The 19,240-nt window shown below is 40.2% G+C and overlaps 1 protein-coding gene across 3 annotated transcripts in view; it reads right to left on the bottom strand.

Moving 5' to 3' along the window:
* Positions 1 to 302: 302 nt before the first annotated feature.
* Positions 303 to 19,240, bottom strand: part of XRN1 (5'-3' exoribonuclease 1) — a 231,974-nt gene continuing 213,036 nt past the window's right edge. The window contains exons 35-42 of one of the 3 annotated variants that reach the window (XM_079777345.1): positions 17,453 to 17,563; positions 17,179 to 17,301; positions 16,581 to 16,740; positions 14,687 to 14,868; positions 9,764 to 9,877; positions 9,568 to 9,670; positions 5,433 to 5,593; positions 303 to 4,903 (exon numbers count right to left, since the gene is read on the bottom strand). In XM_079777345.1, coding sequence (XP_079633471.1) covers positions 4,601 to 4,903; positions 5,433 to 5,593; positions 9,568 to 9,670; positions 9,764 to 9,877; positions 14,687 to 14,868; positions 16,581 to 16,740; positions 17,179 to 17,301; positions 17,453 to 17,563 — 1,257 coding nt within the window. In that variant the 3' untranslated portion in view covers positions 303 to 4,600. The remainder of the gene's footprint in view (positions 4,904 to 5,432; positions 5,594 to 9,567; positions 9,671 to 9,763; positions 9,878 to 14,686; positions 14,869 to 16,580; positions 16,741 to 17,178; positions 17,302 to 17,452; positions 17,564 to 19,240) is intronic. The other 2 variants (XM_079777346.1, XM_079777347.1) reach the window with 2 other exon arrangements.

The raw sequence follows: 19,240 nt of genomic DNA, 5'->3' as shown, positions 1-19,240 counted from the left end.
TCTCAGCAGCCACATGCCTGCAATGTTCCCAGGGACCCCGGGAGTGGCTGGGCGAGTCCTGCCTCACCTCCCCGGGGTGCTGATCTCCCCAGGGACCCCCGGGAGAGGCTGGGCAGGGAGGCCATGCCCCCCCGTTTTGCCAATCTCCCCAGGGACCCCTGGGAGAGGCTGGGCAGGGTGGCCACGCCCCCCGCCGGCCCAGTCGTGGGCGTAGCGGAGGTGCGGTCAATTTGCATGTTTCTCTATTATAAGGTAGGATGTTAGTCTTGTACCAGTAGATTCCCTGGTCTTATGAGTAGGAATTAAAGCCTCCTTCTATGTGGCTTGGTAAGAACCTTCCCCTGCATGTAGAAAAGATAGAGGGGATCATGTCAGGAAAAACAATAACAGAAAGGGAAGAGGCTCCTAATGCTTGGGGAAGCAGGGGGCTTTGTATGAGCTAGACACTACAGAGGAACTCCGTGGGAAAGACAAAGTGGTACCCACCACTGTCCAGAGGATTTGTGTTTGGGACTCAGAGAACAGATCATGTGACAAAGCCTCATTCACTAAAATTTGTAATAAGCCTCCTAGTGCCTTCTACATATTAACCATACAAGGGTGTTGTATTCTTACTTAGGAGATAAAGAAACTGTACATAAACCTTACCTAACTTGCCAATGTTAATAGATAATGACCCATTTACAACTAGTAAGCAGTAGAGATAAGATCAGAAGAGTGGCCACCTGAATCTACAATTTAGACTTTTCCTACCAACCATGCTGGCTAGTTTACACTAAATGGCATAGATCCAAAATACAGGCGTAAAAGGATATGGAATTTAAGTGACAAGTGCAATATTTCCACTTCTGATATTAATGCAAACATACAAGAACAAACAACTTATAAAATCATTCTCAAGTGTTTAATTAAAATCCATATAGCATTTAACATGTACAATGTTTAAACTCTTTCAGTGATTCTTACATTTAAAAATCTTTTGCACAATGTTTTGAGGCTAACTTCATGCTATAAATTTACAAATGAACAACACAAAAATACATTTGAAGTCCATTCTAATGCAAGTTTAAAACACTTTAATTGCAGATAATGTAAAGATATTAAAAAAACTACAAAATGAGCACAAAAGTCTCTTCCCTTTTGAGTTTTTAATAAAATACTGCTCTGTATAAGATCTGATGAAAAATTCTAGTTACTTATAAAATAGTTATGTGAGAAAAGAAAGGAATTAAAATATACATGTATGAATTATACTTAATCATATTGTTTAAATGAACAAACTGTGGAACACTTTGATGACACAGCACACTCTTACTCATATATCAAAATATATGAAAACAATCTACGAAGCAACTGGGTGCAGGCAAAAGAAAATGTAAGGGATGAGAGGCAAAAACCCAAACCAAACCAAAACAAAAAACCCTCAAGACAAACAAGGGGAAGAAAGAAATAAAAGAAGTTAAAGCAAACTGTGGACCAAATTCTCTCATATTATTTCATTAGAAATGGGAAAGGGATTTGGCTTCAAGTGACTGAAACACCTATAGGAACTTAACTGGTGGGCCTAGGCAGCATACCAACTGCTGAAACTATTGGAAAAAATCATGTTTACAGGTAAACACCACGCTCAAAAAGCTGGGCTATTGTACACAGTTGTTTTAAAAACTGTTGACCAATGAGATGAAGCATGGTAGAACTACAATGGAGCTACAGTTCTATCTTAAGGTAAAAATAAGACAACCACTATGCAAATGTATGATTTACTCACAGAAATAAAACAGATGCTTAAAAAGTAAATGAAATAGACCCTAAAGCTTATCTGCTTCCTTGAGCTAGAAGATATAAAATAGTCTGAAAAAGCAGTGATTGGATATGTCTTATTTAACTGGTTTCCTTATTCCAACCACCTTCTCTCTCCCCGCTCTTTTTAAAATTAAGATACGTTTGGGAGTATCAGTCTAAATTTAAAGTAAATACCTGATTAGAGAAAAAGAAGTAAACAACAAAAAACCTGCCTCGAGTTCTTTATCCCTCCCCTCAATAGGGGGAAAAAAAGGATCTCTTTATCTTTTTATCATCAGATGTTTAAGACTTTTGTCTACACAATGTTTAAATCAATTAGTACAATCTTTCTGCCAAATTATAAAGCTCAGGTAATGTCAGAAATTGTGAACAGAAACAACAAAACTGGGAGGATCAAGCTTCTAAATTCACTTACTTCACTCAAAAAGAAAGGAAAAGAAACATTACTGAACAAGAATACTTAGAATTAACTGCTCCAGTTATGTGGCCACATGGGGCCGTCTGGGGACCCTGATCTTCAGCACCTTCATCGCCCCTGTTCTTGCAGCAAGTCCACAGCAGATCCAACCGTGGAACAGACGGATAACTGAACTTTGGGGTGGCTGAGTCAGCCCCACCCAAAAAGGAAAAGCTGTAAGTTTCCCAAACTATCAATGGGTCCACTCTCCTCAAGATTATCATGAGATAAAGCAGCCTATCCCCACAGGGAGGGCACATCTCCTATGGACGTCGGGCCCACATTTAGAGTAAGTCTACACGGGGAGAAGAATACAGACCGATGCCTGACCACTACCTAGTCATTACAGAGCTCCCTTCCATTTTTAATCTCTTTAATCTTGACCTTTAGGATAACATGTTTTAAAAAGAGAAGAAGGAACGAAGAGAAACATGTTTACTGCCTATCCATATAGAACCGTCAACTTGCTTTTTGCTCAGATACGGGAATATCCTCACGGGTTCAATGGCATCATGCTTACTGAAATTTTTCTTGGAGTTTTCAGTTGGTGTGCATTCCTTGCTCTGTGATCTAAAAAAAATCTGTGAGCTGTGCACTGTTTATAGAGTGGTCACACAGAAGTGATGTGGGAGGCGATTATTGAATGCTGGAGTTTGTATAGTTACAGAAGGTGAAAAACATTATACACTTTAAACCGAACATTACTGTCACAGTTTTGTATTGTATTCCCATAACAGATATTTCCTTTTAAAACAAATAGCTTGTGAGGCAATAAGGACAAACGCTGAGAATTATTTGAACATAATTACTCAAGATCCCACTAGAGATAGAAGAAACACTCCCAATAAGGAATTGCTGGACACTGCTGAAGTGTAAATCTAGGAAAGAAATTAAGATCACAGACTCACATGACCATAACAAATGATAGGTAATGAACATTTACCTCTTATACTAAAGGCACTATTAATATACAAATAGCCTATTCACAGTTAGAGAAACTCTGAAACCAGCAGTTAAAGGAACCCACTTGGTTCAAGGCCAGCACTTTAAACAGAGAGACCACTCTAAGACTCGTGGCAGAGTGTACAATGTACTCAATAAAGTTAGATATAAGAAGCAGCTCCATATAAAAATTGTGGTTCTAACTTTAAAAAAAAAGATAACTTACTTCCTTAAAAATATAAGCACATCACAAAAACTAAAGGATAAAAATATATATAAAAATTCAGGCCCTGGACCACTGATAAATTTGCAAAAACTTTAAAAGAATCCTAGAGCCACAGCTTGAACAATACCCCCCACAAGACATGCAAAGACCAAGTGCTGGTGCTGGCCAGTGCAGCATAGAGCTAGGAGCAGGGAGACAATGGAAATAATGCACACCACAATGGTATTGTGCTTGTAATACATGTGCTTGGATATTAGAACTAGAATTCCCTCAGCTAGGAAGCACTAAATGGGGACCAACATAGAGCTCTTACAGCTGTGCAAGTGAGCTCTACAAAATAATAATGCAATATCTTTAGTTAACATGATTTATAGCTTCTACTTTATTCTACAGGAAGATTAATTTATAATCATTGTACCCTGTAAATTTTGAAACTTAATTTTATTCGAAATTATAAATGCTGATTATTGAATATCTACAAATTCGTCATTAGTTGCTTAAATCTAGATTGCTATTTATAATTATAAGTAGTTAAGTGAAATATTCTGACCAGTATTCTAAAGTTGCTTTGGTACAAAATCTGGAATAAAGCAAAACTGGCAGCACCATGCAGTGTGATCAGTTCAGAGCAGGTCTCACAGACTCACAAAGACAACAGAAGATATGTTAAAATACATGTACACAAGAGACAGTCTCCTGACAATTCTGTTACATCATTAAAAAGAAAAATGAAATTCATATTCAGTAAATTATACTTGGGGCCAAATTTTCATGCTCCATTTAATTATCCCTCAATGATGGTGTAAAAAATGCTTATTATTATTGCAATATGATGCCTAATTCATAGTTCAGGACAAGGCCAGTATTCAGAGTCGTCCATTTTAATGCTTAGTCTGCTAGTATTATTTTCACACAAGTTTTAATTTCGTCTTTTTAAAAAATAGCTTTAATGAGGTATAATTAACATAAAGCAAACTGCACATATTTAGATGCACAATTTGATATGTAGTCTTTTAAACAGCATGAAAAGTGCCCCACAACTTACAAAGTTAAAATTTTTCAATTGAAACATATTATCTTAAAATTGCACATTCTAAATTTTTTATGAGACACCGATATAGATTTATAAAAAGATGGGTGGAAATAAATTAATTTAACTCCAAGTACCACGTTTATTCAGAAGGTTTAGAAATGCCAAAATTGACAGCCAGTTTTCTTGATTTTCTTCTTGAAGAAGAGCTGGGTGCTGACTTATGGTGAGACATACTATGGCCTTGAGAGGCAGCTTCAACTTGAAAGGAAGATGCAGGCTGAGTAATCTGAGAGGACTTGAAGGGAGCTGATGAACTCTCCTGTGGAATCACTTTGGTGACATCAGAAGACCCTGGCTGGCTAGTCTGAAGTGGGGTGGCTTGAGAACTCTGGGCCTCCTTATTCTCAAAGTTCTTTTTGTTTGCAACCCTTTTTTTAGTGACCTTTAAGAAATAAAGGCATCATCGATTAACAATGTAGGCCTGCAGAGGAGGGCAGTTAGGGGTGACCAGGCCTTCAGGGGAGGGCAGTTAGGGGTGACCAGGCCTGCAGGGGAGGGCAGTTAGGGGCAATCAGGCTGGCAGGGGAGCAGTTAGGCATCAATCAGGCTGGTAGGGGAGTGGTTAGGGGGTGATCAGGCTGGCAGGCAGAAGCAGTTAGGGGCAATCAGGAAGGCAGGCAGGCGAGCAGTTGGGAGCCAGCAGTCCTGGATTGTGAGAGAGATGTCCGACTGCCCGTTTAGGCCCGATCCTACCAGTTGGGATCGGGCCTAAACGGGCAGTTGGACATCCCTCGAGGGGTCCCAGATTGGAGAGGGTGCAGGCTGGGCTGAGGGACACCCCTTCTTCCCCCGTGCATGAATTTCACACACCGGGCCTCTAGTTATTGAATAAACACATTATTCTATTATCAGTCATCTTTGAGCATTAAGAAATTCTCTTAAAACACCATAATTCCATTTCCAGGTCTCACCTGTAGAGGTATGAATTGATTGTGCACACCACCTGCCATTCCCCCAGCCGTAGGCACGGCCCCAGAATATGAAGAGTGATGGAAGGGCTTTCCAGAAACTGGCACTGGTGCTCCCCATGGCACTGAGCCAAAGAGATGAGATGATGAAGGCATTATATTAGCTGTTAAAAATCACAGAAAATTTCTATTTTAGTAAAGTGGACTCATCAAAGCCCTGAAATGTAAGACTTCCTTGTGCTATGCTTCTTAGCTTTTTTTACTTGGACAAAGAGGCATACACTTAACTTAAGATTAATCTTGCTTACAACATTCAACATCAGAAGTCCCTCTTAGGACTATGAACAATTTACACAAGTCAGCTTATCATTATGCTGTCTGGCCTTGAGCTTTAAGAATATTTGTAGCAATATTTTAAAAATAATAAAGGGTTATTGAAACTGTCTCTTGGGGGACAAAAGCCAGGACACAAAGAGAGAAATCTTAAGGATCTCACCTGCCCCCAATGCTAAGTTGCTTCCATAGTGTTCCCAGCCTACAAAACCGCCCCCAAAAGCCCAAGTGTTCAAATGTGATCACTTTCATGACATGTACAATCTTCCTTTTCCCTATTCTAATATTTTTAGCTCAAGAATTTTAAAAAATTTACATCTTCCCTGGCTGGTATGGCTCAGTTGGTTGAGCATCGTCCTATGCACTGAAAGGTTCCTGGTGGAATTCCAGGTCAGGGCCCATGCCCAGGCTGCCTGCTCAATCCCCAGTAGTGGGCATGCAGGAGGCAGCCAACTGAATGTTCCACTCTCACATCTATGTTTCTTTCTCTCCCTCTCTCTCTCCCTCCCTCCCTCCCTCTTCTTTCCCTTCTCTCTTTTAAAAAAAATTGTATCTTGTTTCTTATTAAAAGCACATTGAACCAGGAGTTTCCAAACCTGATTTAAGGTTGTATACTGAATCACCTCGGGAGCTTGTGAAGTACAGATTCCTGGGCAAAGTCTCAGATTTAATAAACCAGAGTCAGAGAGGCCCAGGAATCTGTACTGTTAACAAGCTCCACAGGTGATTCTTATGCAGGCAGTATCAGTGCAGCATGTGGGCACCCCTGTATTACATAGCACACTGCCATTGAAGAAGATATATATTGTGTTCAAACTTCCTTTTCAGAGAGATAAAGGCAGTTAGAACTGTAACACAGTATAACTTAATTAAAATTAAGCCCCTTAAGAAATTTTTGTATTAGGGGAATCATAATACAGTGTTATGAATTATACATGCACAAATTCTGATGAAGAAAACTAAAAAGGTTGAGAAAATTAGGTCCTGATAATACCTATAAGCAACTTTGGTAGCAGTTGTAATATTTTTTTAAAAATATATTTTATTGATTTTTTACAGAGAGGAAGAGAGAGGGATAGAGAGTTAGAAACATCGATCAGCTGCCTCTTGCACACCCCCTACTGGGGATGTGCCCGCAACCAAGGTACATGCCCTTGACCGGAATCGAACCTGGGACCCTTGAGTCCGCAGGCCGACGCTCTATTCACTGAGCCAAACCGGTTTCGGCAGCAGTTGTAATATTAAGATGATTCAGTTTGGCTATACAGAAAAATCAGATGAAACTAATTCTGCCTCAGGATTCAATGCTCAACTGCTTTCTAGCTTTGACCTTCTGCTAAACAGTAAAATACCATTCTGATTCTTGATCTTTCTATTTGTAAAAATTTTTTTATTAATCCTTACCCAAGGATATTTTTTCCATTGATTTTTTAGAGAGAGGGAGAGAGGGAGGAAGGAAAGGAGGAAAGGAGGAAAGGAGAAAGGGAGAAACATTGATATGAGAGAGATGCATTGATTGGTTGCCTCCTGAATGCACACTTGAGATTCGAACCTGCAACCCAGGTACATGCCCTTGAACAGGAATTGAATCCATGACCATGAAGTGCACTGGCTGACACTCTAACCACTGAGCAAGACTGGCTAGGGCCTGATTGTTGTTGTTGTTGCTAATCCTCACCTAAGGATATTTTTTTGATTTTTAGAGACAGTGAAAGTGAGGGAGGAGACAGAGGGAGAGGAAGAGGGAGAGGGGGAGAGAGAAATTAATGTGAGATACATTACTTGGTTGCCTCCTGCATGTGCCCCAACTGGAGCAGGGGAATGAACTTGCAACCCAGCTAAGTGCCCTTGACCGGGAATTGAACCTGTGACTCTTCGGTGAGCGGGCCAATGCTCTTCCATTGAGCCACACCAGCCAAGGCCATGGCCTGATTCTTGATCCTTTAAATGTATTTCCCCTCCTCTCCGACCTCTTCAGACTATTTATTACTTGTATTCTGAATTTCAAGGCAATCTGTATCTCTTCTCATTCACTGTGCTAAGTGTTAGGTGGCTCTTTCAGTTTAGAGATGCATGTCCTTCAGTCCAGAAAGCTTTCTTATCCATTTCTTTGATACTTTTCCTCCTTTCCATCTCTGGTTTCTTTTTCTGGAACTCTAATTACATGGGTGTTGAATCCATGCACTGTCCCTTCTTTCTTATTTTCCACATTTTGTCCTGTTCTTCTTCTTCCTGATATTTATATGGCTTTGCTTGGGCTTTATCTACTGAAAAAATCAACTCAATATTTGATTCTTGATCTCCAATTATTATCTTTTTCATACTTTCTTATTTTTTTGGTTGCAATATTGTTATTTCCTACATTATCTCTCTTTCCAGGTCACTTTCCTTCCTCTTTGTTTTGGATTCTCTTTTAATTTTAGAGATTCTCTTTTCCTAAAATGTTCAGGATCTCCCAGTTTATTCATAGGAAAGCACAAGATGACCCAGCAACCCAGCTCATTTGTATCCTCTTCTACAGACACTTTAGTTTATAGCCTAACTCTACTATATACTACACTATGCTGGTTACTACTCCTTTACATGCTTTTCTCATTACAAACTCTTTTCAAATCTCTAATTTACTGATATTTTCTCTCTCATCTCTTTGTCCTAGGTCAGTGGTCAGCAAACTGTGGCTCGAGAGCCACATGTGGCTCTTTGGCCCCTTGAATTTTTAGCAAAGGCCACCTTAGGAGTACCCTAATTAAGTTAATAACAATGTACTATAGTTTAAGTTTTAAAAATTTGGCTCTCAAAAGAAATTTCAATCGTTGTACTGTTGATGTTTGGCTCTGTTGACTAATGAGTTTTCTGACCACTGTCCTAGGTTTACATTTTTAAAATAACTTATTTTTTAGTTTAATGGAGTTTAGGCAAAAAAAAGATAACTTGTTTAATCAGCATTATTCACATTTCTAATGTTTTTAGTGAGGATTAGATATGTAGAACTCCTGGAATAATACCTAGCATATAGTAGACTCAGAAAAGTAATTTTCTAAATGTGAAGTAAATAAGTTATTGGTTTTAAAATGATAATGATTAGGATATGAAGAAGCCAACGGTCAGTAGGGAAAAAAGGGTGATAAAAGAAATGTTTAATGAACTTAAGATTTGGAATCATAAAATTGTAAAATGTTAGTCTCAAAGAGATCCTAGGCGCACCTAGCATAATTAAGAAAATGGAGTCCCAAAGAAGTTCCATCATTTTTTCAAAGTAATGAAAGAGCCTGGACAAAAAGAGCCTGAGTCCCCAGAGATCTTTCCCAGGCCCTGGCACACTAGGAAGTCACCACTGGCTACATGGAGCTACCTGCTCGATAACTCAGGCATCACATTTGAAGGAGAAAGAGAATTATGAGAGAATATTAAGAAACACACAGTTAGCTTACACTCTACTCTCCATTTCCCTCATCATGAAGGACAATGTCTTTCACATCCACAGCTTCAAAGCCTGACCTGTTCTTATTCCCTTCATCTCTATTTTCTCCCAAAGGTTTTTAATATCTACCTTAAACCAAAATTCATGTTGGCAGCTTCTGGGGAATATGGGGTTGCCCAAAACAAAATGCTCTCCTACTCTAGCCACACTAGAGGATGTGGGAGGGAAATGACACTTCTAGATGAATCTGTAGGCTCTGTTTTCAGGCTAACTGCTCACAATTCCTTCTTCTATTCCCTAGACACTTATATGAATTTTTTGTTTTTTAAAATGATGCATCTTGAAAGCACTTTCTAAATATAGCAACTCCAAATATTATCTTACCAGTAGGTTGGGGAAAAACTGGAGGAATGTTTCCAGGTGGTACAGCAGGAGGATAATTTGCAAATATCGGTGGAGGCAAAGGGAAATTCACTCCTAAGGAGCCCTATGGAAGTATTTAAAAGTTGTAAGACAGTGCAACAATAACAGCTCTAGTAATTCATTCAAACTTAGTAGAGAAGTCATGAACAGTTCTCACCAACTGTTGTAAAGCAAAAAGTGCAGCTTTGATCTTGGCTTCTTCTTCAGAACGGCACTGTGGCCCATGCACCAGCAAGCCATTGGGCAATTTCACCTGGCAAACTACCATTGTCTGAAAAGAGAATGTGAAATGTCTATGGAGTCATCGGCTAGGAAACCAACTTCTCCCCCCACAGCTTAGTTTAAACAAGTAGAGTAATTTTAACATTCTGTTAAAAAAAATTCAAAAGAGGATTATTTAAATTTTGCATTAGGCCCAGCCAGCGTGGCTCAGTGATTGAATGTTGACCTATGAAACAGAAGGTTACGGTTGATTCCCAGTCAGGGCACATGCCCAGGTTGCAGGATTGATCCCCAGTGTGGAGTGTGCAGGAGGAAGCTGATTAATGATTCTCTCTCATCACTGATGTTTCTATTTCTCTCTCTCTTTCCCTTCCTCTCGGAAATCGAGAAAAATATATTTAAAAAAATAAATTTTGCGTTAGCATGCAAAAACTTTAGAATTATTACCTTACCTTTCAATGTTTTTTTTAAAAAAGCCTTCTAAGCTAGCTGAAGGGTCAAGAATCCTAATGCAAACGAAAGCCAGCAAAGCTGTTTTCTTTATACCAAGGGCTGGGAAACTAGGGCTTGTGCTTGTTTCTGTAAGGTTTCACTGGAACACAGGTGAGTCCATTCTTTCATGTATCTTCTATGGCTGTTTTATACTGTGGCTGCACAGCTGAGGAGTTGTGACAGAGAGCACATGGCCTGCAAAGCCTGAAGTATTACTGCCTGGACCTTCACAGAAAAACACTGCTGGCCCCTGCACTACACTGTCCTTCAAACAACAGGTATTTTGCGAATATGAATTAATTACCCAAATCTAAAAATCTCAGAGGTACTGACTGGTTTTATATTCACATTTAAATTATAACTCTTTACATCATACTTTTTTATTTTACAAAAGGGATTCTTTCTTTTAAATTGTACTTTTTCAAAAGGTAGAATTTAATTCTGCTTTCTGTTTTAGGCAAGAACGTATCGGGAACTCAGATGTAAAAAGGATAAAACAACCTTTCTTGTAGCTAGTGGTCCTCAAGATGCAGTCTGGGGACCCTGAGGGTCCCTGAGACAACTTCCAGGGGGTTGCTGAAGTCAAAACTATTTTCATAATAGTATTAAGATGCTATTTGCCTTTGGACTCTCATTTTCCCACAAGTACACAGAAGACAAAAAGTTCATTGATATAGTTTCAGATTCTACACTGAAAATAAACAAATGACACAGGCTAGTAAGCCAGGACAAGCAGAACAGGAAAACTGAAATAGTAAAACAGCAATTTGCAACCATCTAGAAAATCCAGATGCCAAGCAGTTTGAAGCCAGCTAGTAAATTCTATCTTCCCTAAACCAAGGACACTTAAGAGTAAATGATTTGCATGTTGCCTCCCTAAACAGAGGGTAAATCGCTTATGTCAATGTACTCAGGGAGACTGATAGCAGAAATTCAATTAGTGTCATTTGCTGTCCACATCCAAGGATAAATGAAGTTATAAATTAGCCTTATTAGGCCCGGTGCATGAAAATTCATGCATTGGAGGGGGGGTCCCTCAGCCCGGCCTGCCCCCTCTCACAGTCCGGGAGCCCTCAGGGGCAGGAGGTGACCCAGCGATCAGGGGAAGGTGATGCCTCCATCACACCTCTGCTGCTGGCACTGCCGGCAGCGCAAGCCTCAGCTGGCCCTGGTTACCTGAGCCTCTGGCGGCCCTGGGGGGCTGGGGGGCTGAGGGCGGATCTGGCCGCTCCACGTGCCTGCCACTGCCTCTCCTCCCCTGGCTGAAAGGGCTGAAAGGACTGAGGGACTCCAGCAGGGCTGGGGGTACTGGGCACTGCCAGCTTTGTGATGGTGTGATGGTCAATTTGCATAGTCACTCTTTATTAGATAGGATGGTTATGTTATATTAATCAGGTATTTAAAAATTAAAAAAAGCCATCTTTTAATCACGGGAACTGAAGTTTGCTAGCCTATGTTTGTGTCTAATACACTTTGATATATGATCTTTTGGTAAAATAAAGTTTGACAATCCTTCAAGGGCTTGAATTTTAAGAAACTTTCTCTTGACCTAGAATTGGCTTTAGAGTATCCCAATAGGCTCTGAAATGCCTCAAATGTTTGTTTTCTCTCTCATGAAGGGAAAATTTATACTGAATGTACATAGGAACCTTTGTCAAATACAGTTATAACTAACGGTTATTGATTATAATATAAAATGTTGGGTTTTGCAGAAAGGACAACATTCCATGTCATCTGCATTATAATGAAATCCATAATCATGTAATTTTAAATTTCTTCTTGTCATTTGGAGACAGTTACTGTTTTGTTATAATATATTTGAAAAAGTATGATATCTTCTGAAGAGTCCATGGAAAGGACTGGCAAGAAAAATCAGAAGATCTTAAAGCAAGTTAGTGTATTTTTCTTCCTATATGATCCCTCTGAAATTTGGCAATTCTTAATGAATCATGGCAATGCATTTCTTTGCATAAATTCAGTAAGACCGGTTTCTAATGGTAGTTTTATTGACCGAAAACTTTGACTAGAGTGTCATGTTTAAAAGGGTCATGTCTGGACTATGAAGACTTGAAGCCAATAAGAGTGCCATGGAGAAAGCCTGGTATCTTTCTTGGTAGCCCTGAAAATGCATGGCACTGGAGCATCAGGCCCCTACCCTGCCATCACTGGCTGCTGGTCAGAGTGAAGGGGAGCAGCGAGGGCACCTTGTGTCCCTGCCCAACTCCCCCACGCACTCTCGGTCGCGATGAGTAGGAGGGCTGCTGAGGTGGGCCTTGAAGCCTAGGGTGTGAGCCTGGGTGGAGCCGCTGCGGGCACAGATGTTGGTGAGGAGCTCACCTAACCCTGCAGGCGGGCCTGACAGCAGCTGGATGGCTTGGCTTCTCTGCCCTGAGGGGCACATTGAGACTCAATCATGAAATTCCGGCAAAGGTGGTCAGTTACCATTCTTGTTGTGTTTATGCAAACGATCAGGCCAAATTGAAACTAGACTTAATGCAATAGATAAACTGGTCTTAATTTGGTTCTTTTATAAAAATAAGGGTGATTTTAAGGAGAAAAATTCTATTCCAATAGGAAATTATTAGAACTGAAATGTTTTCTTTCCCCTTCCACCAGACCATTTCTTATAATTCTTGCTGTTCTAATTGCTCAATAATACTAATAATACTAAATTTTATAACACAGTTTGTCTCCGCCAGGTCACAAGCTCACCTCCTTCCGTGCCCAGGCCTCATCATCCCTCTGACAGAAAGCAAAGATCTCTTGGCTCTGAAAGAAATCTTCACCCCTCCTCAGCATGGAAGCAGTTAAGAGGAGCCTGCCCCCCCCCACCCCCGCCCCCGCCCCGATGCCCACTTTCCCTAAAAGAATTCAGAGTCAAGATCCTTGAGGAGCTGTGTTAGGCAGTTGGACAGACATGAGCAGAGCAAGGACGATGGGCCCACTGGAGGAGAAATAGATGGGACCCTGAGACGTGCTTCTCAGCACTCCAGCTGCTCTGAAGCCGGAAATGAAGTAACCTGTGCAGACTCCCTCTCCCTTCCTCTAAGAAAGCCAACAGGCTTAGAACAGCTAATGAAGATAGGATCAGGAAGCCCTGAAGCTCCAGATGTTACTCCAGACTAGATCTCTGGACTGCCATTACAATCTCTTAGGTAATGAAAATGAAAAAGACTTGAGCCGCTGAATACCCTACTCCCTAGCATTGAGTCTTCAATTGAATCCCAAGGCTGAAAATCAGCTTGAGGATCAAGAGGGGGGAATGAGGGGAAACATAAGACAACTAGGGGGCTAGCAATCTGAATCTGTGCCAGTAACCAGTATTCTGACACACATTCTTGCTATTATAATTAAGCCCCATTTGTATTGTTAATGATTGCTCAGCCTTGCAGAACCTGTTTCCCAGAATACTTCCACTGTGCAGAGGCCATAAACCATGAACCACACGTAACCGCCGGAGGGGGTTGGCAGCGTTGGTGCCAGCCAGGCCAGGCCTTTGGATATAACCTTACTTCCCCCATTCCAACCCACGGGGGGCTGCAAAGCCAGAAAAAAGTCTGGAAGCCTGGTCCATATTTGGGAGACAAAGAAACTCGGGATAAAAGGGAAAGCTCCCCCCACATTCAACGCTCAGGCTTTGGAGACGGACTCCCCTGAGTCACCATACTAGTGCATCTGCAAATAAAGGGATTTTCCTGAATTTTCCGAGTGCCCATTGTGTATTTTCCAGTCCCTGGTAATTTCTGCAACAACATCATCGATTGGCTGCCTACTGCACACCCCCTACTGGGGACTGAGCCTGCAACCTGGGCACAGGAATCGAACCTTGGCACTGCTCCCCGTCTTCCCCCTGAACCACAGCGGCTCCATTTTTCAACTATCTGTGTGAGGCCAGGTTTACGTGATAGATTTCAACCAAAACAATGTATCACAAGAGATTGAGAGTAGGAAGATAGGAGAATCTAGCTTCTTCTATTAAGCTAGACATGGAAAAGATTTGCAAAAATGTGAAGCAAGACCATTTACTAAAATTTTTTGAAAACTTATTTTTAAATAAACATTTAAACACCTTTTAGTTTTAATTTCTAGTATAGTAAATATGGATATAACACAAGTAAACAAAAGTTCTTTGAGGCCCACCGCCTAAAGTGGGGAGTTTCTAAGATCAAAAAGTTTGAACCAAGATTCTTTAGACCAGATTCAGGCCTGTGGGTTGTATAAGGCCTGAGAAAGCATTTGGTCTGACCCTGTCTAGTCATTACGGTGAGTTAATTAAAAAAATGTCTTTTTCTAGCCAAAGACTTTCAGTCAATTTATTTAAGCTGTGTTAAAGAACATATTTAAATGGAACAGTAGTATACTATACCTGTGGTGTTCTAAGAAAGGAGAAATCTGGTTGTGGCATTCCAATAAGGGAACAAATTTTCGAGAGTTCAGTTACTGGTGTGGACACAGGAGGGATCTGGCTTGAAGCAGGCCAGCACACATTGTTTATGGACTGAACATGATGGTACTCACTAGCACTTTGAGGCTTGTTCACATAAGATGCTACCAAAAAAGAGAATAGGACATATCTGTATTAAATGATATCTCAAATTAGGCAATTATTATAAGGTTTCACAGAATAAGAGCAAAAAATTGTTAAAAGGTGAAAAGAGGAATCTCCCATGAAGCAAATGTAAGAACTATTCAGTACTGCCTAAAATTACTAAGAGTTCAGTAAAGATTTTTTAGGTGATTGTAACGGATTAATGATATATGATTAAAATAAAGATTTTAAAATACAATAAGTAGCTGACAGCCAAAAATGAACATCTTGAGAGATTAATGACTATATAGTTATGTTACAGGCAAAATTTAAACAAGCAAATGGCTCTCTTGAGCTGGTTTACCATTAATTCTTAAGTTTTGAGGCTTTGGCTTTAGTTTTCTTAGAAATTCATCTTACACTCTAAGATACAATATGTGAACATTTTTGTTGCTTCAAATGATGCTTCTAAGAATTATTTTTTCTGAAATTAAGTCTTTAAAGAGCTTTTATGTAGAAAATAATTTTAAAATTCTAAAAGTTCACATTCTTTATGGATCAATAAACTCACTACTAGAACAAGAGCATATCTCAGTGAAGAATGAATCTAAACCTCTTCCTATCTTAGACTAAAAAGAGGTTAAGTGGCTTGTCTGAAGCCAACGATGGTGTTAGTTCTGCAACATAGGCTGGATTCTGAGCTCTTGACTCTCAGGTATGTTTTTTTTCACTACTGAAACAAAGAAAAAGTTACTTGTTTTTGGCAGTGTGACTATCTTTATCCGATTTTGTTTTAAATTTTGCTCTATTTCAAGAGCATGTCTGTAACTATATTAAATAACTAGTTTCCTAATAGTTATTGGAATTTTAATTATTTATCCCAATATTAATTGCAGTATAAATGGGGGAAGGCTCTGGTTTTCTTCATATTTTGTTCCTTAATAAATTTAGATATGTTTATATCAAAATGTTTTTTAGTTTTCTTGAGAAACTTCTATCTCACCAACTTTTGCCCTAGTGATTCTTCCTATGTAATTATTTGCAGATAATTACATAGACAAAATACTAAAGTATAGAAGAAATAAGGAGCAGGAGCAATGATGGATAGTTACTGAAATCCAGCTCCCTGCCAGATGTTGTGCTACATGCTTCGTAGATTTCAAGTAAGTAACCACTTTCCAATGTCTGCCTCCATTAACTATTTTTAATGATTTAATAGCTTCTTTTATTTTTATGTTGGTCTTATTTTAACATAATACTAACATTAATTTTTGGCACCTACAATGTGCTAGACACAGTGTTAACTGCTTTATATGTGCCATATAATCATCACAACAGTCATTTAAAATGTTATTCTCATTCTGTAAAAAGAAAAAAAAAGAATTTTAGAAAAGTTAAGTGATATATTTAAGTTACATAATCATTCTTAAATTGCTGGGGGGGAAAAAGGCTAGACTGTGAAATCCTTTCTAGGCTTGAGATCTGTAGAAGGAGTGTCTGTAATAGTACAATTTCAGTATACACAATAGACATTTAAGAACTATATATCTACTATTGGCTACATAGTTACTACATAAATGATATAAACATAAAAATTACACTCTTAATTGTTACTTTTAATTATATTCCTTTAAAAATAAAAGTAGTTTTACCTTTAAAAAGCACATGATAAAAAATAATCTGAATTTCTGAAATGAAACTGGTTATTAGTAGTTGTACTTAGTTTACTTACTTAATTTCTCATTTTGTTTGGGCTGTGAGGAAGGTCCATATTCATCTCTTCTGTTACAGGAAACAATGACTTCATTACCAAACTGTTTCATTTCGTTCTTATGGTCCACAGTGCCAGAGCCATCAATTTTTAGAATTTCTTTAAGCATCCGTGTTCCCTTCTGTTTTAAAAATGAGTGATATGGAGATGGTGAGGGTAGCAGGAGAAAAGTTAACAGAATTACAGAGCTTACTGTTCCTTCTTTTAATGAGTTACACTGTTAAAAATTAAAACAATAACTTCACTGAGATAGAGAATAAGGAAAATCAATAGTCTGGAGTTGAAAACAACAACAACAAACCCAACATTTCTCAGAATAAATTTTGACCAAACTGCCGAGTAGCAATGTTTAAAAAGCAAGGGATCTATGTATGGCCTAAAGAGAAAAAACAAAAAAATGGCTTAATTGCCCAGGACAGCCTGGTTTTTCTCATGGGATGACAAGAAAGATGCAACACACTAGATGAGAGAAAAGGGTTTAATTGGTTGCAGGGGGTGGGTATTCATGGTCAATGATGGTGAAATTACCATAGTACAAAAGTTCCTACAAAATACGAACCATAGCAAATGACTGTGGTGACAAATGTTCTTCACTGGGAGGCTCTTCATGATGCGATGACTGTGCTTCATGTGCTTTGGAGATATTCAAGGATGCTAAGAAGTCCTCAAATCCAGTGTTAGGCTAAAAGAATAATACTTTGTGCATGAAGATGCAAGTACAAGGACAGAGAAAAAGCTACGAGTTGTATGTACAAAAATGATTTATAATTTTCATCAATCATCTAACTATGTGCTAGAGTGTGGGAAGATCAATTGAATAAATGGCCTTTTACCTTATCAACAGCATTTGGAAAACCAGTCCTAACCTTTTGATTTTCTGAGACTTCCGTACTTTCATTTCTCTTCAGTAGCTTAGTATTACATTTGCCAGGCTGTCCAAATGTCTACAAAAGAGTATGAGTGAGCTCTCTGTGCAAATAAATTTTATAGTTACTTATTACTAGTCCTCTAAATAAATCACTGTAAACTTTTTAAAATGTGGTATTCTCCCTTTTACATCAAAAGAAAAAAAGGGGGCCTGTAAACTTGGATGAGGGAAAGAATTATATCTTTATCTTCATTAACTATTTTCTAAATAGGAATTTAGAATTTCCTTCAATTATGAATATAGGCAGCAAACCACAATAGGAGTGATTCTAATTCTATTTCAACATAACTGGTTTTGTTTTACATTGAATATACTCTATTTTAATTTTAAGACGTTACTAGAGGCCCGGTGCATGAAATTCGTGCACGGGTTTGTGTGTGTGTGTGTGTGTGTGTGTGTGTGTGTGTGTGTGTCCCCCTCAGCCCAGCCTGCACCCTCTCTAATCTGGAACCCCTTGAGGGATGTCCGACCGCCTGTATAGGCCCGATATTGGGCCTAAAAAGGCAAGTGGGATCGGGCCTAAATGGGCAGTCAGACATCCCTCTCACAATCCAGGACTGCTGGCTCCCAACTGCTCGTCTGCCTCTACCTGATTGCCCCTAACCACTTCTGCCTGCCAGCCTGATCACCCCTAACCACTCCCCTGCCAGCCTGATCGATGCCTAACTGCTCCCCGGCCGGCCCGATTGCCCCTAACTGCCCTCCCCTGCAGGCCTGGTTGCCTCCAACTGCCCTCCCCTGCTGGCTCGGTCACCCCTAACTACCCTCCCCTGCTGGCCTGATCACCCCTAACTGCCCTCCCCTGCAGGCCTGCCCCCCCAACTACCCTCCCCTGCAGGCCTGGTCTCCTCCAACTGCCCTCCCATGCTGATCTGGTCACCCCTAACTGCCCTCCCTGCTAGCCTGATCGCCCACAACTGCCCTCTCCTGCAGGCCTGGTCCCCCCAACTGCCCTCCCTGCTAGCCTGATCGGCCCCTTTAGGGCTGGGTTCCCCCCAACTGCCCTCCCTTGCTGGCCTGGTCTCCCCCAATTGCCCTCCTCTGCTAGTGTGGTCACCCCAACTGCCCATCTCTGCTGATCTGGTCACCCCCAACTGCCCTCCCCTGCTGACCTGGTCCCCCCCAACTGCCCTCCACTGCAGGCCTGGGTCCCCCCCAACTGCCCTCCCCTGCTGACCTGGTCCCCCCCAACTGCCCTCCACTGCAGGCCTGGGTCCCCCCCAACTGCCCTCCACTGCAGGCCTGGTCTTCCCCAACTGCTTTCCCCTGCTGGCCTGGTCACCCCTAACTGCCCACAACTGCTCTCCCCGGCTGGCTATCTTGTGGCGGCCATCTTGTGTTCACATGGGGGCAGCCATCTTTGATCACATGGGGCAGCCATCCTGTGTCTTGGAGTGATGGTCAATTTGCATATTACTCTTTTATTAGATAGGATTTTAAGAGAGTCCATAGGCTTCACCAAAAATCCATGGCATGAAACATTTATAAACTCTTTTCTAGAATAAAGGAAATCATAGCATAAGAGTTTCAGAACAGGGCCTTAAAAGTCATATAATTAAGCCATTTTACTGGTATCTAGCTATTAATGAATTCTATTTACTAAGAAACTATTATGTGCCAAAGACACATATTCTGCTAAGATATCACATATACTAATAAAAGGATAATATGCTAATTAGACCGGGTGACCAGA

The sequence above is a fragment of the Cnephaeus nilssonii genome, assembly GCF_951640355.1.
Source record: "Cnephaeus nilssonii genome assembly, chromosome: 7".
Classification (NCBI taxonomy): domain Eukaryota; kingdom Metazoa; phylum Chordata; class Mammalia; order Chiroptera; family Vespertilionidae; genus Cnephaeus; species Cnephaeus nilssonii.
This window is presented reverse-complemented; position numbering and strand designations above follow the sequence as displayed.